Here is a 25,196-nt window from a genome sequence, read left to right as displayed (position 1 = left end):
TAATGATTGGTTAGAATAAGAACAGAGAGTTGCACAATGAACCTGGGTCTCTCATCTCCTTTTGTTCCATTTTGCCTATACAACAGCTCTGAACACGTGCTATCTAGCTCATCTTTAAAAATCTATTTTTTAAAAATTCCCTTATTACTAAGCAAGGTTTGACTCTTTTCAATGTGTATGGTGCTAGGAATTGAACCTAGGGCCTCACACATGTGCTGTCCTCTAAGCCAGACTTCAAGCCCTATCATCTTTGTGATCTTGTTTGCATTCTAGAATTCCCTGGGAAACTTTTTTAAAAATTCTTTTTCCAGAACCCTGTTCCAGAACAATTTAATCAGAATCTCAGGGTGTGAAGGCCATTGCTGTTTAGAAAACAAGTGTTAGGCAGTTCTCATTTGCAGCAGAGGCTCTGTGCACTGCCTAATTGAAAGAGCTTAGAGGCAGAATAACAACTGGAAAATTGAAGTGTTTAGGGTAAATGGTCTTTTTATTTATTTATTTATTTATTTATTTTTTAAAAATATTTTTTAGTTGCCAATGGGTTTTTCACTTTATTTGTTTATTTATATGTGGTGCTGAGGATTGAACCCAGGGCCTCACACATGCCAGGCAAATGCTCTACCATTGAGCCACAACCCCAGTCCCGTAAATGGTCTTTTTAAATTCTAAAATTTTGCAAAATCAGCTATCAGCTTTGTAATTCTCAATGAGTGGCGGTGTCTTTGCTCCCACTATTATCAAGCTGGATCTGAGTGGACACTCCAGAGTGTGGTTCCCCCTGCAGTCCAGTGCTGTCATGATGATCTCACTTTAGAATCTTCTTTTTTTTTTTTAATTTTTTTATTAGTTGCTCAAAACATTACAATGATCTTGACATCATACATTTGATTCAAATGAGGTACGTAGAATCTTCTTAATACAGACTGGCCGCCAACTTAGGATGGGGCCCTTTTTAATACATATTCAGCAGAAACCATACTTCAAAGTTTGTTGTTTCCTGGCTTAGCAATATGTGGTCCAACATCTCGCAATGCTTAACAGAGAGAGTGAGCCATAATTTTTGTCAGCAACATAATCACTGGGGTGGGGTGGGGAGCGTACTCTACAGTGTACTGTGTTTCTAAGCTAAGCTATGGTGGTCAGTAGGTTAGGTGTATCAGGTGCACTTCTGACTTTCAATATTTTCAACAGACGATGAGTTTATCCAGATGCAATGCCATTGTAAGTGGAAGAGCACCTGCAGTTACAATACTCCTCTGTGGGCATTGGACATTGTAGTTCCCCTGCCACATTCATTCAGCAAATACTAAGATAGCTCCCATTTTCTTTCTTTTTTTTTCTTAAACTTAAACCAAGAGATTTATTGGTTTTATTATATCAACTTAGCTAAAGACTACAAATTTTTAAATAACTCCAAGGTCAAATGAGGAATGTTACAGGGATATTGGTTCCAGCTTAATGTGTGAAATACTTTTTTTTTTCCTTTCTGAAATCAGAGTGGTTTAAGAGAATGAGTTATCTTATGAAGTCTTAATTTCTTTGGTCCTAGTGCCATACAAATCATAGTCAGGATGCCGTCTGTAAAGGGTATTCTAGAACAAGATTTCTAACAGAAGGGAATAAGAATCCCCTGTGAGCTTCTAATTCCAAAATTTCTTTCTTTTATTTATATATTTATTTATTGGTTATACTGGGGATTGACCCCAGAGGCACTACACTAAGCTACATCCCCAGACCTTTATTTTTCATTTTGAGACAGTTTCAAACTTGTGATCCTCCTACCTCAATCTCCTGAGTCACTGGGATTACAGAGTTGTACAGCACTGTGTCCATCTGCAAAATTCCATTATTTTAAAGCCAGACCAAAAAAAAAAAAATGATCTAAGAGGAATTTTTATTTATGTTGGAAAAAGAAGAAATTAGAATTAGAAAACTGGACTCTGTTTAAATTATCCCAGCAACATCCAAAGTACAATCAGGAGCCAGTTGAATGCATGCCTTCTTCTCTCCCTCAGGCCTGACCAGGGTGTTAACCTTGACCACAAACAATGTCATAGAGCTTCTTTACAGCTTGTTTGATCTGGTGTTTTTGGTCTTGACATCCACAGTGAACACAAGTGTTTTGTCTTCAATTTTCTTCATGGCTGACTCAGTGATCAGGGGGAACTTGAGGTGGTCTAGTGGTCAAGCTTGTTTCTCCTGGGGGTGCTCTCACAAGGAACTTTGGGTTGCCTCTGGAACTGCAATCTCTCGGGCCACCTGAAGGTTGGTGATGTGCGGGTCTTCTTTTTATGGCTGTGGACACCCTTCAACACTGCCTTCTTGGCCTTCAAACTTTAGCTTTGGCTTCAGCCTTAGCTTTCGGTGCATCTTGGTGAAAAGAAGGAATTTTTTTTGTTTTGTTTTGTTTTAATTTATTCTGATTAGGTATATATGACAGAAGAATGCATTTTGATTCATTGTACACAATTGCAGCACAACTTTTCATTTCTCTAATTGTACACAATGTACTGTTGCACCACATGTGCAGTCCCATATATGTACCTAGGGTAATGATGTCCATACATTCCACCATCTTTCCTGCCCCCATACCTCCTCCCCTCTTCTCCTTCCCCTTTGCCCAATCACAGTTGAAGAAATGGTTTTGAGCTCAGAAATGGAGCTCCACTTTCCAACCAACCCTTTATTTTATTAAATGTAAAATCTACAAAATGCACAGGTGGACACTATTTTAAAGAAGATTCATTATAACACATAAAAATCTGAGCTTCTCAAGAAGATTAATTAATTTTTTATTTGCATTAAAAAAGAGTTAATGACCTCACAAACCGTTTATGGATGATAGAGTTACTTGGACCATCTACGTATTGATTTACAGATCAGTGGTCACTTAGCTAAGCTGCTTAGAGCCTGAAAATTTAACTGTCCTTTTGAGCTTATTTGGAAATAAGGAACACCTGAGATGCCATCAGGAAAACAGAATATGATTTTTTAAAAATATCTATTTCTTTTAGTTGTACACAGTACCTTTTTTAAAAACTTATTTATTTTTATGTGGTGCAGAGGATCGAACCCAGGGTCTCTCACGTGCTAGGCGAGTGCTCTACCGCTGAGCCACAACCCCAGTCCCAGAATATGATTTAATAACAAGTCTTTAGACGCTCTATTAAAAACATGCAGCACCTCAATATTCAATGCAAAAATAACCAGGATTTCTTGAGTGCTGTAATATGTCAATTACTTCAGAAACATCATTTCATTTAATCCTTGCATAAGCCTTGTAAAGCAGTATTTATTATCTCATTCCTGTCAAGTAATTTGTTCAAGAGCACAACTTCCATAGAGTCCAAATCACTCTTTTTCTTTGCCTCATACCAAGTTATTCTAATCCACTGATCTGTGAACAAAACTGCTGACAACTTGAAGATCAAATGAGTTTGGGTTAATCTCTGCCCTTAAAATATTTTCAATATGTGCTTGTTGCCAATGTTTAAAAATTAGATTTTGTGTAAAAGTCTGGATGTCCCCGCTGTCTTAAGGAATCAGAAGGGCTGGCAGCCCTATTCCTGCATCCCTCACAGGAATGCTGGGTGTCAGTTGCAATTTGCCCCTTCCCACCCAGCCCTCCTCATCCCTTCTGTCAGTGTCCACATGGCACCTGTTGGCATGGTATTGGCAACCTCCGATTTAGAATCTCTTCCACTACCCTTGCCCCATTTCAGAATCCAAACACACTGGTTTTGTTTATCCCAGACTCGTTTTTGTGCTTTTTTTTTTTTCACTTCCCAAGGATAGTTTGACTTAGTGAATATTCACCTTACATTTTTTTGTACAAAGGTAACTATTGACGTCAGGAGGAAGAGATAAGGCTGGGAGGATACAGAGATGGGCTGCTGGATGAATTCCTGGCAGCAGAGCACAAACAAATATTTACTAAGAAACTTTCAAAAAGGCTATTTTTAAATCAGGATCTACGTGACTGGAGTCTATATCTCTCCAAAGAAGGGAACATGAATGATTGATATTTTGAATGGACTAAAGCCTGCATGAATAACTCGTGGATACTGAATGCCTTACCCAGGGTTGGGCAGAGGGCCACCTTCCTTAACCTACAGACCTACATAAATCCCTAGACAATAGCCACTCTAGGGTATCCCTCTCTTGGGACCCCTCCCTCCTTGGGAGCTCTGCTTTCTTTCTATTACTCTAATAAATCCTGCTACTTTGCTCTCACCCTTGTATTTTTCATGGATTTTATTTTTCAAATTCATGAGACAAAGGAACCAACCCCACATTCCATGCTACATATTTGGGGCTTTCCCTGTATCTATGGAAGAGTGAATAAAATGGACCAATGGCTTTTCTGGGAGCCCCAAGTTCCATTCAAATGTTTAGTCCTCTCTCTGGAACAAAAAAACTGGGCATCTGTCAGACACTTACTCAGGAGCTCACTAAGTCCAGTCTTCTCTCAGTCTCTGGCATGTTGGAAACAGAGACTTATCATAGATCATGACCACACTGGGAAGGCAGCAGTTAAATCCAGTAGGTCACATGGGAAGAGGGGTGGGAACTACTGACCCCTAGATTCTCCAAAATCAGGGAGGCGTCACTAGCCAAAGAGACAGTTTTCTTGGTGCAGAGATTCATGATCTGTTCTCTTTTGTTTGTCTTTCATTTAGGTGGGAGCCTGGGCCTCAAAAATAAAATATGCCGCGCATTTAAGAAATTGGGATAGGCCAGGTGAAGTGGCGCATGCCTGTAATCCCAGTGGCTCAGAAGTCTGAGGCAGGAGAATCATAAGTTCAAAGCCAGCCTCAGCAACAGCAAGACGCTAAGCAACTCAATGAGACTCTGTCTCTAAATAAAATACAAAATAGGGTTGGGGATGTGGCTCAGTGGTTGAGTGCCCCTGAGTTCAATCCCTGGTACCTGCTCCCCCAAATTGGGATAGATTTAATCCTCAAACACTAAAAAGAAAAAGCCTGATAATTTTCTGTACCCAAGCCTGGCCTGATTACCAGATGGAGGATAAAAAAAAATGGCCTTTGAAGGAAAATAAACTTTAACACCATCTTATAGCTAGACAGGTTTTACAAAAGGAGTAAACAGCCAAAAGTGCCCCATGTAGAAGATTTTTGCTTTTCATGCTCAAAATGGCAGCTTTCCTTGCTCCTTAGCTGCCTGTCTGATGCCCATCTGAAATGTAAGCAACATGAACAAGTGCCCAAATCAGCTTGAGACCAGAGAAGGAAAAGTGTCACTTTTAAATCCAAGCTGCTGTGAGACATAAAAGACTGTTCTCTCTCCTTGCACTCTGGGATTCTGCTCTTTTAATAAGTTTTTCCCTAAATTGTTTTCTTTTCTTCCAGATAGGCATGTGGTGTGTGTGCGAGTGTGTGTGTGCGCGCACACACACACACACACACACAATCCCATAGGTACAGTTTTTATTTTTCTTAAAATCATTTTTCTGAGGACTTCATGGTCTTCTAAATTCTTTAAATATTTGTACTGACTCTAATCTGATCCAAAAGTGACCCCTGGTCTGATAAACAGGTTCCATGTCCTCCTTTAATAGAATAATTGTGGTGTGTCATCTTTTTTCAGTTCTTTGTCTTATTCTAAACTCAAGTTTTTCTGATAAATTCATCTTTGTCCTGCACCAATTAGTCTGGTTTTGTCTAACTGGAGTTTCTAGCTCTCTGTTTTTCTTTCTGTTGTTTTTATTCAGAGGTCATTTTTTCGAGGATTAACTCAAATACATACAGTGGAAAAGGAAAGAGATCTTCTCCTTTGAAGAGTACTAAGCAGGAAAAATAAACAGTGGTACTGGTGGGGTGGATCTGCCCCCATGGAGGACAAGTGTCCACTGAACCTTTAATTTCAGTGTCCACCATAGATAACAGACTATACTTCTTTTTTTTTTTCAGTTGTTGATAGACCTTTATTTATTTATCCATGGTGCTGAGAATTGAACCCAGTGCCTCACACATGCCAGGCAAGTGCACTACCACTGAGCCACAGCTCCACCCCCCAGACTCTCCTTCTAATGTCCCCAATTGTACTGGCCTACCCTCTAGCTGAGTCATACTGCAAGAATATGTGACAGATTCTGTTTTAATTTCTAAAGGATTAAACCTGACAGCGTGTATAATTAAACATCTGTAACTCTTTTGCTTCCTGACTGTGGGAATCTAATACTTGAAAAGAGCTATAATATCTTTGTTTCCTATAAATTTTTATGAATATGTATGCACACATGTATTGTAGGTTTTGTACTTGTATTTATAAATTGTGTGCATGATATCAATAATGGCACATAGATAAATGAGTGCTCATAAGTTTAAAAAAATAGACCCAAATGCCTTTCGGGTCTTGTGACTTAAATTGGTTAAAAAAATGAGAAAAGATATCTTTAAAAATTACTAACCTACATGTTTTTTTTTAAGTGGCCAGCCAACCAAGAAAACAGTAGTATCTATAAAATGTTCAAAAGTACAACATCCATTGCTTTTTTTTTTAACATTTATTTATTTTTTTTTTAGTTTTCGGTGGACACAACATCTTTGTTTGTATGTGGTGCTGAGGATCGAACCCGGGCCACACGCATGCCAGGCAAGCACGCTACCGTTTAAGCCACATCCCCAGCCCATCCATTGCTTTTAAGGATTTTCCTTTGCAGGAATAATTGACTTAAAGGGTTAGCTAGATTTGTCTGATATCTTGGTTTTCTTGGGTAACGTAATGTTAACTAGAATGAATAAATTAGATTTACATAAATGGGATTAATCTTCATAAACTCGTTTGTTAAAAGAGATACCTGATTAATTTACAAAGTTAAAATACTCAAACATCAACTGCTAAATACTAACCTAAGTACTTTTGGCTTTTTAAGTTCCATAAGACAAAATATTTGGGGGTTTATTAAATGTATTTTTATAAATTGTTGGTAAATGAAAAGTCAGTTTTAGATGGCTTTGTTTCTGAGCCTTTACTAAAAAAAAACAAGATGATTAAGTGTTAAAATTCTATTTATATGTGTTGTTCTAATGCAAGGAATAACAACAACAACAAAGAAAGAAAGAAAGAAAGAAAGACAGACAGAAAAAAAAACCCAAGCTAGTTTTGATGAAGAAAAAGAACTACAAGAAAAGCATAAAATATTTTATTTTTATTGAGAAAAAGAGTAATTTTGTATGTTTTCACAAAATATTAAGTACTGTTTCAAATTATGAACTTAAAAGATCAATAACTAAGGGCTAGGGATAAAGCTCAGTTGGTAGAGTACTTGCCTCAAATGCCCAAGGCCCTGGGTTCAATCCCCAGCACACCCCCCCCAAAAAAAGCTAATAACTAGGAAAAAATATAAGAAAGTTTTAGATATGAAAATATGTTTTCTTAATATGGAAAAAATGTTTCTGAAAGAGAAACTATCTGGCATGGTAAAGAAATATTTTTATCCTAAAGTTCAAAATAAAAAGTGAGACAGGACAAAGCTAGGGATGTAAACAAGCTAGAGTATCTAAGTAAGTTACAGAAGATTTGTAAAAGGCAAATCTCAAAAAGTTGGGGTGTTATTAAATGGCATATCCTCAGTGCAGTCAGTTAAGGTTTTTTTTAAGGAGTTTTCTAAGGTCAACTTTTCACATACCAATATAAAACAAAGTCTATTTCTTTATTCTTAAAAATGACAAGATTTTTGGGCTGGGGTCGGGGCTCAGTGGTAGAACAATTGCCTAGCATGTGTGAGGCACTGGATTTGATTCACAGCACCACATATAAATAAAGATCTATCAATAACTAATAAAATATTTTTTAAAAAATGACAAGATTTTCTTTTCTTTTTTTCAGTTGTTGATGGACCTTTATTTTACTTATTTATATGTGGTGCTGAGTCTTGAGCCAGTACCTCATACGTGCGAGGCAAGCGCTCTACCACTGAGCTACAACTCCAGCCCCAAGATTTTCTTAAAACTTAGTCCTGATCTTATTTATCAAGATAATTTCCTGTGTCTATTAGGTTTTGTTAACTAGGGTTCATACCTATTTTAAAGTTTTTTTTTAAGATTGTTTTATGGCTCTGGTTAAATAAACAACTGTTATTTTAGGATATTACAATAGAGTTGACACCTTAAATTTATGTGACCAGAGAATGTATACAAATGAAAACTAAACGTTTGTCCAAGCTTTGTCTAAGTGTTATGTAAAATCTTGTAAAATGAAAACTATATAGATTTAATACAAGTATGATAACTGATGAAGGCTCTCTTTTGTACATTGTACCTGCCATAAAAGAGCCACACTGCCATTTAAAAACCTGGTTTACATTTGTTTCCTTTATTTACTTGATGTTTCTTTTTTTTTAATGTTTATTTTTTAGTTATTGGCAGACATAACATCTTTGTATGTGGTGCTGAGGATCGAACCCGGGCCACACGCATGCCAGGCGAGCGCGCTACCGCTTGAGCCACATCCCCAGCCCCATTGATGTTTCATTGTTTTATAAATGAGATGCTTTAATACATCAGATAATAAGTCTATTTCTGATACCTCACCCGAGTTAAGGCTCTACCTCTCACCTTACTCCATGTTAGGATAGCTCCAAAGTAGGCCAGGATTAAGCTCATTTAAAGTTATGTTCAAAAGGGAGATTTTTGTTATAAAGATTACTGTGATTTCAAAATAAACAAGGGATATAATGCAAAACTAAGGAAAGATTTGGGGGAATTATAAAAGGTATATAAAGTTGTAAAAGTTGCAAAAGAAAACAAAATTTTAAAGAATTTCATATGTGATGAGTTAATAAATTAATGGGTCTTTGTATATTCTAAATAGATATTAAATATACCTTAGTGTTATTATAGACACTATGTTTCTTGGTTTGAAGCTATTATACAAACTAAATCATCATACAACTTTATAACTGCTGTTAGTATTTTACAAAATTACTACTTCTAACAAAACAATATGAGCTAATTTAAGACAATAAACCATCAACTACAGGACAGATAAGATATAATGCTGACTTTCAATACTACTACTGACTCCAGTTAAATAAAAAGGTAACAATAAAATTATAGGCATTAAAGTTAAAACCTAGTGCTCCTATTTTAAGAATGGCGAAACTGGCCTACTGGTGTTTAAAACCAAAACTTGGAGACTAAAGTCAAGGAAGTAAAAGTTGGGGGTGGGAGAGCAACCCAAACACAACAACAACAACAACAAACCAGCCAATATTTTGGTCCTTGCCCTCTAAGGTCAGCCTGAAGTCATGGAACAACCGAACTTCTTTAAGGGCTCTGCAACTCTGATAAGTCACCAGACCTCTTGATCAAAGGGATCTACAGGTTCCTAGAGAACAGGAAGCCAACCAGTGCATATTCTGCAATGAGGAGGATCTGTAGAAAGGGAAAAGTCCCTGATGCTTCTGAGAAAGCTAGTTTACAAAAATCAAAGGGCATTTCACAGCTCAAGGGGAAACCTGTGCTGTTATAAAAATTTAAAGTTGTGTATATGTTTTTAGCAACTCTGTTGATGTTTCTAAAGCCTTAAATGACGTCCACTCACAAATGAATGACATGTCAAACCACACCTTAAAACTCTAACAAAGTTGCTATCTTTGTGGTCTTCAGAGGCTACCTGATAACACTGATTGTTTTTGTTCTAATTGTTTGCAAAAAACCAATACTTTGCTGTCTTGTTTATTGCTGTACTGGCATGATCCTTACCCTCTGTACACCTTGTCTAGTCACCTGCCAACTGCTACCATGGACCTCTGTACTGCAGACAGCTGCAGAGTCTATTAAGCTCCAGATGGTCATGGAGATGCTACCTACCATGGAAGTACCATCTGACTTTTATAGGGGTCCATTAGATAGGTCTCTTTGGGAGGACCCTGACTGCTGTTCTTCTCTCAACACCCCTTTTCAGCCTGAAGCAGCTAGAGTGGTCATTGCCCAAATTCCCTAACAGTGGTTAAAGTTACCTCTCCAGAGTGGGGAAAAACCTCAGGAGGAAGAGATAAGGCTGAGAGGGTAGGGAGATGGGCCCCTGGGTAAATTCCTGGGTGAAAGAGCACAAGCAGCACCTACAGATATTTTCTAAGAAACTTACAAAAAGGCTATTCTTAAATCAGGACCTACGTGACTGGGTCCATATCTCTCCAAAGAAGGGAACATGCATGATTGATATTTTTGAGTGGACTAAAGGTGCACAAATACCTCATGGATACCAAGTACCTTACCCAGGGTTGGGCAGCGGGCCCACTTCCTTAACCTATAGATCTCTGTAAACCCTGAGACAATAGCTTTCTTAGGTATCCCTTATCCCTTTCTTGGGACCCCTCCCTCCTTGGGAGCTCTGCTTTCTTTTTATTAATCTAATAAATTCTGTTACTTTGCTCTCACCCTTGTGTCTGTGGACTTTATTCTTCAAATCTGTGAGACAAAGAACTCAACTCCCTGCTCCGTGCTCTACTGACTTGACATATTTTTCTCCCATGGAGACATTTATTCCTATACTTAATAATCTGTCTTGTTTTCATTTCTTCTGGCTCTTGGGGGCCTAAGTTTGGCATTGCCAGTTTTGCTGGGTAGAATGCCTCCAAGTACCTATGACCTTTCTGAGCTATGACTACCCAGAAAGCTGGGACACCTACTGGAGGGTATGGATGTAGTGTGTGAAGCGAGTGGAGTAATGTGTCAGCTTTATTCTGGCCCAAGAAAAGCCAGGTCTGGGTCCTATTAGAGCCCACACATCCCCACGGTAGTCTTCCGGGCCTGCCTCTCACCCCACACTGCCCACCTTCTGCCCACGGTATGAAAACATCTAGCGAGACAAAATGATGCAACTTGACTTTATTAGGACAGGATGGTGGGCACTGGAGTGGCACTGCCCAGGGCAAGGGGAGGTGCTGGGGCAGTGTGACAGAGGTGCCATGTCACTAGAAGGCACAGCTGCTTTCCACAAAACGGCGACATTTCATGACCCGCAGGTAGGTCTCGGCCTTGTGCAGGTCTTTCTTGAAGCAAGAGAGTAGCCCGTAGTTCTTGAGCAGCGCGTCATCACTGCGCAAGTTGATGTCAAACTTGTCATAGGTTTGCTTGAGGATCTGCCCAGCCCGGGGGCTGCCATCTTCCAGTTCCTACAAGAGGAAGAAACGGCAGGAGAGGCCGAGTCCCCAGGGAGCTCTGCCCTCCCTCTCCCAGCCATTTTCTTCCCTCCTCCCCTTGGAAGCCAGAGAAAAGCCAGAAGGATTTAAAAAGAGAATTGAGGAATGAGATGCATCCTCCTGCCTCAAGCCCTGACTGGTAAAAAGAGAGCAGCAGCGTATCTGTCCCCAGCCCCATGGAGCTCCAGCCCTCAGTCCAGCCAGCAGGGCCTCCAGGCCCAGGCAGAGGTTGGGGATCCCGGTGTCCTCCTCACCCGCATCAGAGCCTGGATGCCCTCCTCCAGGTCCTTCAGTTTCTCATAGACGCGGTCCGAGGTGCCAAACACCAGGCTGTTGGTGAAGACCCTGCTGAGGAACTGCACGGGCCCCAGCCACGACTGGATGAGTAGCAGTGAGAAGCGCAGCAATTCCATGTCCTGCAGGGGAAGGGCTGGGGTGTGGGGCTGTGGCCAGGGTGGCCTCTGCCTGGGCCTCCAGCACCACCCAGCTTTGGGGAGAAGGCTGCTGGGCAGGAAGAGAGAACTGTGTCTAAGGAGAGCCCAGATGGCCACTTACGGATCTCTGCTGAGCCTCGTCCTTGCCCGTGGGGGCAGGGATGGTCTCTGAGAAGCAGAAGGCAGCCTGGGCGTTCTGGATGGAATACCGCTGTCCCTCGGGGATATAGGCACGCTCCTGGGGAAAGCACGTTTCTGAGGTTGGAGTTGGTAACCAGCTCTCATGGCTATTTTTCGGGAACCCCTTCCATTTCTGCTCATTTGATAGCACTTCAGCCCTGAGCCCCTCTGTTTTCTCCCATTGTTTCCCGGGGGGGGCGGGGGGGGGACTTGCCTCCTCCTGCCACCCTGCCCAGTGCTCATCCTTGGGGAGCTTACAAACTCTTTGTAGGTGTCTGCAGCCAGCTGGTGCAGGTGTTGGGCTCGAAGTACAGCATTGGTGAACAGGCTGGACAAAGGCATGGCTGGGAAGGTGCTGGCCTTCTGAGGCCAGGACAGGCAGAGCAGCATGAAGGCCAGGAGCCAGGCAGTCCGACAACCTAGAGAAATGCCGGAGGGCCAGGAGGCCCTAAGCAGGGGGCCACTCTGTCCAAGCCCCTAGAGCATTTCCTTCTCTTCCCACTCTCCCCGGGGACTGAGACCATTCTCAACATGGCCAAATGTTAGGCTTAGATGGCTATACTCATATTAAGAAGCCCTAAATACCAAGGTTAGTGTCCCTATTGCACCTGCAGGGCCCCTTCCTCTCCTCTCGGTCTACCCCAGGCCAAAGGGGGATTGGGGTGCTTACCTGCAGCCATTGCACCTGGGTGAGCTATCCACAGAACCCTGAGCAGTTTGAGGAGCTCGGCCCTAGGATCCTGGAGTTGGTCCCTTGCAGGCCCTTTTTATACCTGGCCCCTTCTCCCCACTCCAAGGCCCCCACCTATTTTCTCTATACATTTATGCATGGGGGCACTGATGGCTGTGTTGATGGATAATTTAGAAGCTTCTTCCACTCATCCTGTTCCCGCTCCTCGCTGGGGTCATGTCCCCCATCCTATCACCATTCCCTCACCACTCTGACCAGGCTTGTGAGGCCGGGCAGGATCTCAGTGAGGGACCACCTCATCCTTCCTCTTTGTAAGTGGAAGGTCGTAGAGGAGAGAAGCCTGAGTCCAGGGGTGCTGTGCCAGGATGTCATTGTGGGATTGTCTGTCACATTGAGGATGGCCCAACAGGGACCCTCCAAAAGGAAGCAATGTCAGCATGGCTTTTTTTTTTTTTCTGTACTGAATGTTGAGGCCAGGGCCTTGCACATGCTAGACAAGCTCTCCTCCACTGAGCTACATCCCCATCCCTTTTTATTTTTTATTTTGAGACAGAGTCTTGCTACATTGCCGAGGCTGGCCTTAAATTTCTGATCCTTTTGCTTTGGCCTGACTCTCTGGGATTACAGGTGTGCAGCCCACAATGCTGGGCTAGGACGATTTTCTTGAGAGCAATGCTGACCTCTTCCCACTCTCTGCATGGTTCCCCTCCACTTACCAGAGAAATCGTATGTGCTGGGGAAGGGGGCCAGGGACAGCTTATAGATCTTGGGGTCTCTGGGCTCAGTTCAGCCCCAAATTCCATTTTTGCTTCCTTCATCCCATCACCTTGGCCAGCTGTGGGGTGCTGGATGCAGTGCTAATTCTGACCACTAGGGGGCACAAACCCTACATATTGCTCTCCCCTTCCCCAAGTTTCTGGGTCTCCCTCAGGTCCAGGTCTGTGGGGCAAAGAACCCAAACTTCGGGCATTGCCTCTACTCCTTGGACTGCCACAGAAATGCAAACTAAGAAGCAGAAATTCCGAGGACAGACCACAAGTGCTTCCTTCCACAGCCCCGAAACCTCAATATCAAAGTTGAAGTCTCCTCCCTGTGTTAGAACTCAAGAGTACAACAGCCTGAAAGATGCCCTCCACTGAGCTACATCCCCATCCCTTTTTATTTTTTATAAAAAGAAGGAGTCATTGTAGTCTCCTTCTCTTCCTTCTCCAACTCCTTTCAGTGTCTTTGCAGAGCTCATCAGGTGACGAGAGCCTGCCTCACATTCAACCCCTGCAAGCACCTTGTGAATGAGAAGTTACCATCACACCCATTTTCAAGAGGGAGAGACTGAGGCTTCAAGAGACCGACTTGCACAAACCAACTCAGCAGAGGAGGCAGCTCTGCACAGACTTGCTTTCCTGTATTTCATTGTACCTATCCTCCTCGCAGTCTCTGCAGTGCTGCTCTGTTATTTAATTAATTTATTTATTTTAAATATTTATTTTTTTAGTTGTACACAATACCTTTATTTTGTTTATTTATTTCTATGTGGTGCTGAGGATCAAACCCAGGGCCTGGCATGTGCTAGGTGAGCACTCTACTGCTGAGCCACAACCACAGCCCAGTTATTTTAGCTTCTAAGGATGCTGGCATCCTCTCCCAAATTACAAGAATGTCTTTACATCATTTGTCCTCCCTTAATGAGCAGATTCCCCTGCCTCAGTTTTCAGGAGAGAAAGTCCCGGGGCACAGATTCATGTGGGAACCTTAGAGGAGGGCAAGGTGAGGACGGAGAAAGCAGGACTGGGCCTTTTGGCCTCCTGGTGCCCAGGTTGGTGCTGTTTCAGCATCTGAAGCAAACCAGCCTCCTCCAATGCCCCCAAATAAAACACTGCCCTGCTGTGCAAACCTCCCACTCCTGAGTCTCAGAGCATTCAGCACTCGACTATGTAGAATAAACAAGTCAACCTTCCCAGAAATGATTGGTTCTATGGTTGGGTATAATGTTGGCACCAACATTGAAAAATCACACCCCTGTGGTCCAGAGTGTCAGAGCTCAGGCTGCTCCACCTCCCTGATTTTAGGACCAGAAGGCAGAGCATCTTTCCTTCCCAGCATTACCTAAGCATTGCCCAAGCAGTGTCCCCGACTCATTATCTGCTGAGAAGTCACCAGGATGCTAGGGGTTGTTCTCCTGGTCAGTCTGGAAAGACCTGGGCAAGGTGCTGGTTCTAGGAACAGGGGCCACAGGGAACGAGGGGATACCCTTTCTTCTCCTCCGTCCAGCTCCACTGAAGAGGAGGAGCCAGGTGGGAATTGGAGGGTCTCTGAGCCCACATAGCCTTCTGTCATGTTCCTCCTACATTCCCAGGAGAGGGGACAGTATACATGGAACTCCCATAACAGAGACCTCTAGCTAAGACTGGGGAATTATATATGGACTTTGGATAAGAGGGAAAAACCTCTGGCCTCCTCTGGGAGTGAGGACAACAGGAGCCGGAGTTGACTTTGATGGTCACATAGGAGGACATAATTGAGGTGTGGCTGAGGCACCAGAGAGGTTACTGCCAAGGACAGGGTGGGACCAGCCAAGGAAGAGGAGCCTCTCCTCTCACCATCTCATAACTGAAGTAATCCCAGAACCGTGGTGGCCAGGGACATGGAGCTCCCTGGGGATACACTTTTCAACTACTGGATCCAGAAGGAAGACCAGAAGGCAGCAGAAGTTGGTGATCTCTAATCCAGACCTTTTCAGGGCCTCTGGTGACAGAGACTACATCTGTCATTCATTATGTATAAAAACAAAGCTTTGAATTGGACTTGAGATTTTCCCTTCCAGTCTTGGGAAGTCACCCAGTCTTGGAGTACCTCTGAGACCCCTGACTCCTCCAGGTTCAGACTGCCCAATAATGATGTCTATCACTAAGGAGAGGCTATGATGAGCATCTCTCATGTCAGCCTCCAAAGACTCAAGTTGGACCCCCAGGCATCTCCAAAGATCACCCCATTTATAACTTGGAATCCATTAACTTTTCAGTGTATTTGGAAACTCTGTGCCTGTCCAGAATTGACCATCTCTGGGGTTCTCTGTACCTACTGAGAAGGTCACAGATCTGCTCTTGATCCTAATGTGGCCTTTCAGGCTTCAAGAGCCCCCTCTTAGGTTCAAGTGTGTGCACTGAGGGTGATTTCATTTGCTCACTCTGGTCATAGGGAGGATGGTGGTAGAGAGATGGGTGGCCCATCTTTCCACTCCTCATTGGTGATGTGAGACCCACACTTCCCACCTCTAGCTCTGTCCTCTCCCTGAGGTCAGAGGCTGGTAATCACACTTGGGACATACTCTACCTCCTCTTAGCTTCCAGTGTCCTATGCATGAGTTTCAGCACAATTGATCCCCCAGCCCCTTAGGTCAAGGTCTTTAGAGAGGATTATGTGGGGATTCCCAAGGTCTTTTCCAAGGAGGTGTGTTTCTGAAGGCCTGCACGTGCCTGTACTATTCTCAACAATAAGATGTTTAAGTCTCATTTCATAATTGAGGATGCAGAGGCTCCCAGATGAAGCAGACTGCCCAGGCTCTCCCAGTTCCTAAGGGATGGCTCCTCGAGGCCCCCAGTCTCCCCATGCCAACTGCTTCAGAAGCCCCATCTAGTAAAGAGGGTGGTGTCCTTTGATGTGGGCAGGACTCTCCTGGGCCAACCAGGATCAAGTCCCCGCGTGGAAGGTGTTGAGTAAAGGTGGTGGAATTGAAGGCAAGGGACCTCAGCCCCAGGATGTGCTGTCTGCCTGCATTCAGGACAACAGAAAAAAACAGCCCACCATAGCCAGATTCAGTGAACCAAATCACGCCGCCCTTCACATTTGTATTGCACGTTTCATTGTTCATCTGTGTTTTCACTTCCTGTATCTCAATGGACCCTTGAGTTTGCCCCACGATGTAATCAGAGCATGGAGGAAGCTCCATGGGGAGGTGCTGGGGGAGGATGGGGCAGACCCTGTGTGTCGATGGGGTGTTGTTTACACTGGCTGACAATCCCGGAACAATCTAGAGCAACAGGACCGTCTAGGTAATTCCCTCTGCTTTGGGAATTATTCTCCAGGGATAGTGCGCCATTGAGAAAGAAGCGCCACGCTCTGAGGGGTGTTCCAACAGCTGTAGGAAGCCCGGGGTGCTTTTCCTGATGTGTGCCCTTGCTGGAAATAACCACGCCCACCTTGTGCTGCGGTTAGATGTGGACGTCTTATCCCCTTTACTCCCGCTCGGTAGGCTCTTAAAAGTGAGGCTGGGTTTCTGCCATTCATTCATTCACTCACCCTCTCACGCATTCTCTATTCAGGCATTAACTGATTCAATAAGGAGTTGTGCCAGGCAGACGGGCACACCTAGGTGAACAGAGACACCACACTCTCTTTTCTGGAGCTTACAATCCACTGGGGAGAGAGACAATAGCCAACAAATATAAAATTTCAAATTGAGGGAAACTACCATGAAGGAAATGGCAGAGAGACTGAAGGGGAAAGAACAAACCAGGAGTGGAGAGAGTGGGCAAACTGGTGCAGGCGGGGACCCCAGGATTAAAAGCATCTGCTGAGTGGAACAAATGAATGGAGGACAGAACTGAGAGAGGAACTCAGGGCTCTAACCAGCCAGGGACAATGAGGTTGATATGTCCTACCTAGATGTCCTCCTGCAAGTAATTATTTTGAAATAACAAAGGCACTTGAATGTACGGCAACATATACATGGAAAAAAAAAGAAAGAAAAGAAAAGAAAAGAAAAAGTGAACAAGGCTGTATGCTCGAGCTGTCTCCAAGTGCACACCAATTTTCTACTAGACTCGGGACTTGCAGAACCTGGACTGAGAAGAGGTGTCTTGCCTTCCCTTCCTGCCCCACGGAGAAAATGGGTTAGGTCCAAGGGGAAAATGTCTCTTTCTTACTCTTGAATATTGGGATCAGTCAAAACATGTTTCAACAAACTACACTCGGGTTGAATTCAGGATTTAATGCCTGTTAATTTTTGTCCTTTGCAGTCATCTAAGAGAAGGCTTTTGGGCAGGGTAGGGCAGTGGGGTGTTTCAAGTGAAAGGCTGCTGTTTCCATGACAATACAGGACCCAAGGATGTCATACCAGGGGCAGCTTGGAGACCTGGACACACCCAGAATTCCCCAGATTGGGTTCTGACTCCAGCTCTGAAGTGGACTAACGGGAACAGACAGAGGTCAGGAATCCCAAATTCCATGTTCCTAGATGGCCTTTGGGGCCCTGTGTAGGATAAGGATGAATGCTACCCCCCACTGTCACCCTGGCAGATTTTCACATTTTGTTTTTCTCTCACCTCTGGTTCTGCTGGAAAAACACTCAAAGCCTCAGGTCAGATGGCCCCAGCCCTAGCAGCACCTGCAGCAGGAGGGCCGGAAGTCAAGCTAGGTCAGAGGAGGAACCAGCCTGTATTTAAACCAAGGTCCCAAGGGACCCAGCTGGATTTCCCCCAGTGGGCAGCGGGGCATGAGCCCACCAAGGGTCTCAGAGCTGTTCTGGGGAGGGGGAGGCTGGCAGGAGCTGGGATCCTGCAATGGTGCCCAGGGACAGACTCTCGAGCATGTTGGGAGGACTGTCCAGGTCTTGTTAACAAGGGGTGGGTCCTGTAGGGCTTCAGACTTTCTGAACAACAGGAAGAGTGAACCTCTTCAAAGCACAGAGCTTTGAAGAAGTCAAAGTTGTCCCGGGATCTCCTCTCCCTTTTCTTTCCCTTCTCCTTTGATTTAAAGTCTTACTGCTGGGCTGGGGATGTGGCTCAAGTGGTAGCGCGCTCGCCTGGCATGCGTGCGGCCCGGGTTCGATCCTCAGCACCACATACAAACAAAGATGTTGTGTCCGCCAAAAACTAAAAAATAAATATTAAAATTCTCTCTCTCTGTTTAAAAAAGGAAAAAAAAAATAAAGTCTTACTGCTGCAAAATCCTGCAAGGGAGAAGGTGTGCTGGGGGGCAAGAATATTGCATCTGGAGTCGGGAGATTTGTGCCTGACCTTTGGCCAATTCAGGTGATTCCTTGTTTGTAAGATGGGGATGAGGGGTAAGCTGGGTCTTAACCCAGATAATGTAAATGAGTATGGGGTGCTCAATAAAATTTTATTGATTATTAAGAGGTGTGTTCATGGGCTGCGGTTATGGCTCAGTGGTAGAATGATTGCCTAGCACACTTGAGGCACTGGGTTCAATCCTGAAATAAAGATATTGTGTCCACCTACAACTAAAAAGTAAATATTTAAAAAAGAAAAAAGATGTGTGTTCAATAAGAATTTGCACCCGCAGCTCAGGAGGCTGAGGCAGGAGGATCTCAGGTTCAAAACCAACTTCAGCAACTCAGTGAGACCCTGTCTCAAAAAAATAAATGTTGGGCCCAATAAAAGTTTTTGTCTACATTCTGTCTCCTGATTTCGGAGGTAATTATACAAACCTATAGATATCTATACATGTTCTAGAATTCGTAGAACTATATACCAAAAGAAAATCAACTCAATTTTACTATATGATTTTAAAAAAATCAGCATCTGGTTCAACTTCTGTCCTTCAGATAGTTTTTTTTTTTTTTGAGATAGGGTCTCACTATGTTGCCCAGGCTGGTCTTGAACTCCAAGGCTCCAGCGATCATCCTGCCTTGGCCTCCATGTAGCTGGGATTATCAGTGTGCACCCCCCCCCCCAGCTTTAATAGGTTTTATGATTCCCAGTTTACAGATAAGACAACTGAGGCTTGGGACACTCCTCATCCCCTCCACCAGCACCCTGCTAGGTTTCCGCGCCAGAGTCAGTTCTGGGGCCAGGAGCCCATGAGACAAACGAAAACACCCACATAAAGCCCCTAAAACAGAAAAACAGCCGGGGAGGGCTTCTCCTTCATAACCCATGAAGACCAGCACCCCTGCAGGGTGTCTGGTGGAGGGGACAGTCCCCTGCCCAGATGATCTTCTGTCAACAGGCCCTTCAAGGCCATAGGGAAGCCCAGGGTTTCAAGGGTGTTAAATTGTCTTCCTGTTCAGCCAAGGCCTTCCCCGACCCAGGGCAGCCCCAAGCAGGGGGAGACCCTGATTGGGGGAAAAGTGAAGACTCTACAACCTCTGCCGGCTACCCAGGTCTCTGGTGGAGGCAGGTGGACAAAATTAGTGCCGCTATGCAAAGCGACAGGAAAGCACAGGATCCAGCTCAGCGGAGGCAGATGCCAAAACAAGCCAGTTCCCTGTGGCGCCCGGGTCAGGAAGGGAACTGCCCAGCCCAGTTCGCCCAGTCCGGCCCCCAGTGTGTCCTGCCTGGTGACACAGACCGGCCAGAGACTCCAGGTGTGCCTGCCTTACCCCACCCCCTCCTGGCCCCCAGGCTGTAGGGGGATCTGCTAAAAATTGGTGCTTCTCTCCGGCCTTGGTTCTCCGGGTAAACTGGAAGCTCCCTCAGGGTAGGGATTGGCCTGCCTGAATCAGAGAGTGGACCACAGAGAGGTGCTTTGGATCCCCGCCAGGTCAACAGGAAGTGGCACCCAGCCTGGCTTTGGTGGGGGTTCTGGGCACAGGTTAATGGCACTTGACCTCCCGGCTGTGAGGCACTCCCAGTCAGTCTCACACTGATAGATTTGGCCCTAATCTGTAGGGCCCTAGGGCCATTGTGGGGATAACCAGGGCCCTCAGATATGATGCTGGGGAAGTCTGAGGGGTCACCTGACTAAGGACCCCAAACTTCACCACACTATAGACTCCCTCTTTATGAATCTCTTGATGGCTTTGGGTCAAGTTTAAAAGAAAATGTCCCTGGCTTGCTGGGAGATGGGTAAGGAATGTTGTAGAGGCAGAAAACTCCCAACCCTCAGGAAGCTTCCAGTCTAACTGGAGAACCAAGAGTGCGTGAGCAGCCTGGGCAGCAGCCGAGGCTCTGAACAGGGCTTGGCACTGCCTGGGGTGCTGTGGGAGGACTTCCTATAAGGAGGCCTTGATGGACAGGATTGGGATGGGGTAGATAGGGGAGGACAAGATCTTCCAGGGTTGAGATTCTGGCCCTAACGGCATCAAGGTCAGAGGAGGGCAGGGTGACAGCAGCCTTGGCTGGATCTGCCTTCTGTGGTGGCTGTAGGCCCAGCCAGGGCCAGAGGTAATGGGCAAAGACGGGGGATGTGACCACAGGCCCCAACTGGGCCTTCAGAGACAAGGGGAGGTGATCATGGTGGTCCTCCCCGCCCCACAGCCTCACAGGCCCACAGGTGCCACCTTTGGATGCCACACCTGACCACAGGGCCACACTCATCCAGTCCACCCCACGAGATGCCGCATGCCTCTGGGTGGGTTGTCAGATATTGTTTATTCCGTGGGAGAATGGGCTCCAGGCTCGACGCCCCTGGGAGGGAGAGGATGGGGGAGGGGAACAAAGTTCTCACCACCCCTTTGGGGGCCATGGCTCTTCCCAGGTTCTGCAGGAAGTGGGTCTGTTCTGAGTCCATTTGCTGGTTCCAAGTCTCCGCTTTCCAGTCCCAAACCTGGGGATGACCGTGCGTAGCCTCCCCGGAAGGCTGGGTCCACTCTGTCCCCTGAGGACTCCCACTCCCAGTCACTGCCCTCTTGTCCTACTCCAGGTCCTTTGGCAGGAGCTGGGGACCTGGGGCTGGAGGGGGAGGTGGCTCTGGCAGGCCAGCTTTGGAAGCCATCTGAGGATCCAGGAAGGAGGGGTGGGTGGCGATCCAGGCGGCTCTGAAGCAGTCAGTGAGGCTCGGGAACTGTGCTGGAGCGTGGGGGGGGGCGGCTCCTCACTCCTGGCCTGGGTGCTCCCCAACAGACCACTTTACCTCCCCTGTCCGCAGAGTCACTATGTCCTCGTAGGTGGCTGTTTGGTCAATGTCCAGGCCCTGGAGACATAAAATGGAGCTCAGGCCCAGGCACACCCCCACCGAGCCAACAGACGGCGGCCACTGGCCTCTAGGCTCAGAGCCTCGGGGGCCTGGACTCCTTACCTCATAGGTGTGGTCCTCCTCCATCCCTGCCTTGCTGTCATCCTGAGGAGGGTGGAGGGAGGGGTCGGAGTTAGTGTGCCCTAGCCCCTACCCCTTGCTGGGCCAGGCTGGAGAGGGCTGGGGACATGGGCTTGGTGGGGAGGGCTGGGGAGGGGGTGGGGAGCAAGGTGTACCCCCCAAGAACAACTGAAAGGGTGAGTGAACAGGTGAGCCAAAGGGTGGGCCCTGGGGCTGAGCTGGGCCCAAAGGGCAGCCCCGGGTGCTGGTGAGATGGAGACCCTGCCTGTGTCTGGCTTGCCCTGTGGCTGCCTTCCTGGCTGTCTCCCCACCGCTGTGGTCACCTTGTCCAGCAACAGGAAGATGGGCACGATGATGAAGAGGATGATGAGGAGGGTCTGGATCATGATGATGCCATCCTTCAGTGTGTTCCGCCTTTTCAACTGTGCCAAGGTGCTGAACCCTGGGGGAGGTGGAGTTGAGGCCGTGAGGCTGGGGCGGAACATTCTTGCAGGAGCCCATCCTAAGAGCTTGCAGTGGTGGCTTCTGTGCACCCCTAAGGACCCGCTTCCCAGCATCTGTCCTGGGTGTTCTAGGGCCATGCCACCTCCATAGGTGGCTGCTCCTCCCCGGTGGCGGGCTGGGCTGAGGTGGGTATGGCTGGCTGGCTAAGTGAACACCCGGTCTACCCAGCACACACCCATGACTCGCAGCTCCGTGCCACAGCTACAAAACACAGGCTTGGTGGTGCCATTCTGCTGGCAGAAGTAGATGCCGTTGTCCTCGAACTGGGCGCCTTGGATGGTGAGGGTGTGGACAGAGCCATTCCGGAACTGCAGAATGTGGCCCGGTTCTGGGGGCAGCTCCTGAGGGTCCTGGTCCTTAATCTGCTTCCGGAACCAGGTCACACTGCTGGGGACGCTGGTGGTGTGTATGTAGCAATGCATCCTCACCACAGAGCCCCGTTTCTTGGCCATGAAGCGTGGATGATGCCATATCTGGGCACAAGAACTTCCTGTGGGTACCAAGGCCAGGCTCAAAATCCTCCTGGGCATTTTCCTGACTGCCAGCCTGTCCTGTAGGTCCCCATCCTGGAGGGCACCTCCCCTGGATCTGCCTATCTTTGCTTCTCAGGGTGTGGGGAGGTCAGGAGGCAGGTGTTGGGGAGCCAGGCCATGTGAGAGGCCACACGCCAAACCACTGGACCCCACCTCTTCCTGACCCATTTGAGTTTTCTTCAGAAGGGCTCTGACCCATTTCTTTTCATGCTCATTACAACAGCCAGGACCAGGCCTCACCCCAAAGCCTGGAGGGCCACAGCTAACTGGCCCTGTCCTTCCAGCTCTCCTTCCCCTGGGCTGTCCTGCACCTGCCTGAAATCCTCAAGGGCTCCCTACTTCCCCCAGAGGATAAAGGCCAAATCCTCAGCCTACCAACTGAGACCCTCCTCCAGCACCGTGGTGAGCCTCCCCTGTGTGAATCTGTTCTACTGTCTTCCTGAACCCTCGGCTTGGGAGGGTCTCCCACCTGCTCTAAGGACCTCCTTGGTCCCAGTAAGCAGCCCCTAGGAATCTGTGAGCCCCTCACAGATTGCAGGAGCCCTTCCTAATTATCCTCATTACGAGGCTGAGCCCAATGCCCCAGCTAGATGGGCCTCGGTAGAATCCTCTCTGACTCCCCTGATCTGAACTCGGCACCCCCAGGGGCCAGGGCTGCAGCAGCTGGTCTGAAGAGAAGACAGCTGGCTGGGGGTGGGGGCTCAGAGGGAGACCCTAAGGAGGCCTGGGGATTGAAGTCCAGGCAAGGATGGAACACAAGGTCAGCCCCGGAACAGTGACCAGACTTGAACACAGACACAGTTGCCCACAGGAGTGGGCAAGGCGACTGACCTTGGAGACTCTGGTACAAGTCCTCTGCTTTCACTGCTGGCATGGGCTCACCTGCAGGGGGGAGTGGGCAGGCCCAGGTCAGGCCTCTGCACCCTCAACTGGCTGCCCCACCCCTGCGCCCTCTGCGTGCCAAGGTCCACTGCCCCCTTTCGCGCCTGCTGCTTCAAGACCCCTGGGCTCTCCCTGCCCCCTGTGCTGGGAGACACAAGTGGAGAAGAGATACCAGAAGTGGGGCGCCTTGTCCCCAGCTCCCCTCCTCCTCCCAGGCCCAGCTCGTCCACAGCCACAGCTGCCAGCCAGGTCTGTGCCTTGTGCCTCACCCTCCAGGCAAGTCAGGGGCTGGGGCTGCAGACTCCAAGCTGCTCACCACTGCTGGGACCCACAGACCCGGGCCCCAGGGCAGCCAGAGGGGGACAGGGAGGCCGAGAGCGTGAGACATAGGAGGAGGCCGAGAGCAGAAGACTCAGTCAGCGACACAGAGCAAACCCAGGAGGCCTCGCCATGGCCGCCATACCTGAGAGAAGCAGCAGCAGCACCACCAGCCAGTTGCCAGGCACCGGAGACAGCACCAGCCCGGCCATGGTCACAGCTCTGTCCCAGAGCCTGAGCCCGTGACCGTCCGAGGCTCTTGGGGGAAAACGTGTAACTGCCTGGCTGCAGCCCATCACCACCCCGCCTCTTCCCCTCCAGGCCCCTTCCTGCCATGCAAATTGTGACCCAGGGGAGGCCTGGGCTCTCCTGGGACACTGGGGGAGGGTGGGCTTTCATCAGCTGGGCCACTAAGGCTTGAAGGTCGCCTGGGTTGGGCAGCACAGCTGGGAGCCTCGGAGGAAGTCCTGGAAGGGGGGCTTCTGAGTCTTGTGGGGACAGCCTGTGCTTCCCTTCCTTGGTCCCCACCCCGTTATTGGTCATCCCCCGTCTGCAGGCCGCCAGTTCCTGGGAGTCTTCATGCTAGGCACTTAGCTAACACCCAGGAGTGAATCTAACCCGTGCTCCCTCTGCTCTGGACCACTTCACCCTGTGAGAAGAGGAGAACTGAGGAAGGGCAGTGCAGGAGCCAGGCACCTGGCAGGAACCCGAGCAGAACCCCTTGAAGGACATGCAGGTGATTATGTTGGAAGTTGGCCTGTGGAAGAAGGGAGCCACAGAGGTTCTTGAGCAAGAGCACGGCAAATGAGGCAGCCACTCGGGAGAAGATGCATATTTGCTGCCAAAGTGAGTGAACTAGGTAGAGATGCTTAGAGGAAACCCACCACTTAACAACCCAGGGGGCTTTGCCAGGAGCAGTGGCACATAATTCCAGAGACTTGGGAGGACGAGGCAGGAGGATCGCAAATGAGAGGCCGGGCTCCGAAACTCAGAGAGGCCCTAAGCAACACAAAAACAAACCCCCCCAAAACTGAAAAAAAAAACTATCAGGGAGCTTCTTCAGGGAGTTGTGTGAACCGGGAGGGCACCGAGGTGTTGTCTGCAGCTCCAGGGGGTCTTGGGCAAGGGACAAGGCTAAGGACACCCTCTCAGGTTCTGGAGCTAAAAGGCCCTCTGGCTCTATCCTGCTGTCAGTAGGGCAGGGGACGGACATGCAGCTTTCATGAGTTCATGTAAACCCAGCTTCATGCCCCTGATCCGATCCAGGGTCCCCTGTAACCCTTGCCCCATGTGCAACCTGCACAACCGTGTGGACTTGCGAACCTCAGCCCCACCGCCGGGTCCTCTCTGAGTTTTGTGTCTCCTGGTGGCTTCGTTCTCTTTCTCATCCCTTTACTCTTTCTCATACAGTGACCCCCAGGAGAGGAAGACAGATGCTAAGTCCTCTGTCCACATCTCACTGTCCCCATGACCCTCCATTTCTCAAACAG

At 47.3% G+C, this 25,196-nt stretch overlaps 2 protein-coding genes across 2 annotated transcripts; both read right to left on the bottom strand.

Annotated features, from left to right (window-relative positions):
- Positions 1-10,910: 10,910 nt before the first annotated feature.
- LOC124081546 (somatotropin) lies at positions 10,911-14,809 on the bottom strand. The gene is made up of 6 exons (XM_046427772.1): positions 14,723-14,809; positions 13,366-13,565; positions 12,043-12,232; positions 11,726-11,842; positions 11,425-11,586; positions 10,911-11,143 (listed from the first exon to the last, which is right to left on the bottom strand). The coding sequence occupies exons 1-6, from the start codon at positions 14,807-14,809 to the stop codon at positions 10,943-10,945; spliced, it is 957 nt and encodes a 318-aa protein (XP_046283728.1). The 3' UTR covers positions 10,911-10,942.
- A 5,977-nt stretch (positions 14,810-20,786) lies between these two features.
- On the bottom strand, positions 20,787-23,990 carry Cd79b (CD79b molecule). Its single transcript, XM_046427743.2, has 6 exons — positions 23,852-23,990; positions 23,338-23,388; positions 22,149-22,463; positions 21,793-21,911; positions 21,452-21,493; positions 20,787-21,346 (listed from the first exon to the last, which is right to left on the bottom strand). The coding sequence occupies exons 1-6, from the start codon at positions 23,916-23,918 to the stop codon at positions 21,248-21,250; spliced, it is 693 nt and encodes a 230-aa protein (XP_046283699.1). The 5' UTR covers positions 23,919-23,990; the 3' UTR covers positions 20,787-21,247.
- Between the last annotated feature and the right edge of the window lie 1,206 nt (positions 23,991-25,196).

This window comes from Marmota monax, unplaced genomic scaffold (genome assembly GCF_021218885.2).
Source record: "Marmota monax isolate L192 unplaced genomic scaffold, Marmota_monax_Labrador192_F-V1.1 WCK01_AAM20220418_F8-fsc00285, whole genome shotgun sequence".
Classification (NCBI taxonomy): domain Eukaryota; kingdom Metazoa; phylum Chordata; class Mammalia; order Rodentia; family Sciuridae; genus Marmota; species Marmota monax.
Note: the sequence above shows the minus strand (reverse complement) of the source record. Positions and strands in the feature narration are given on the sequence as shown.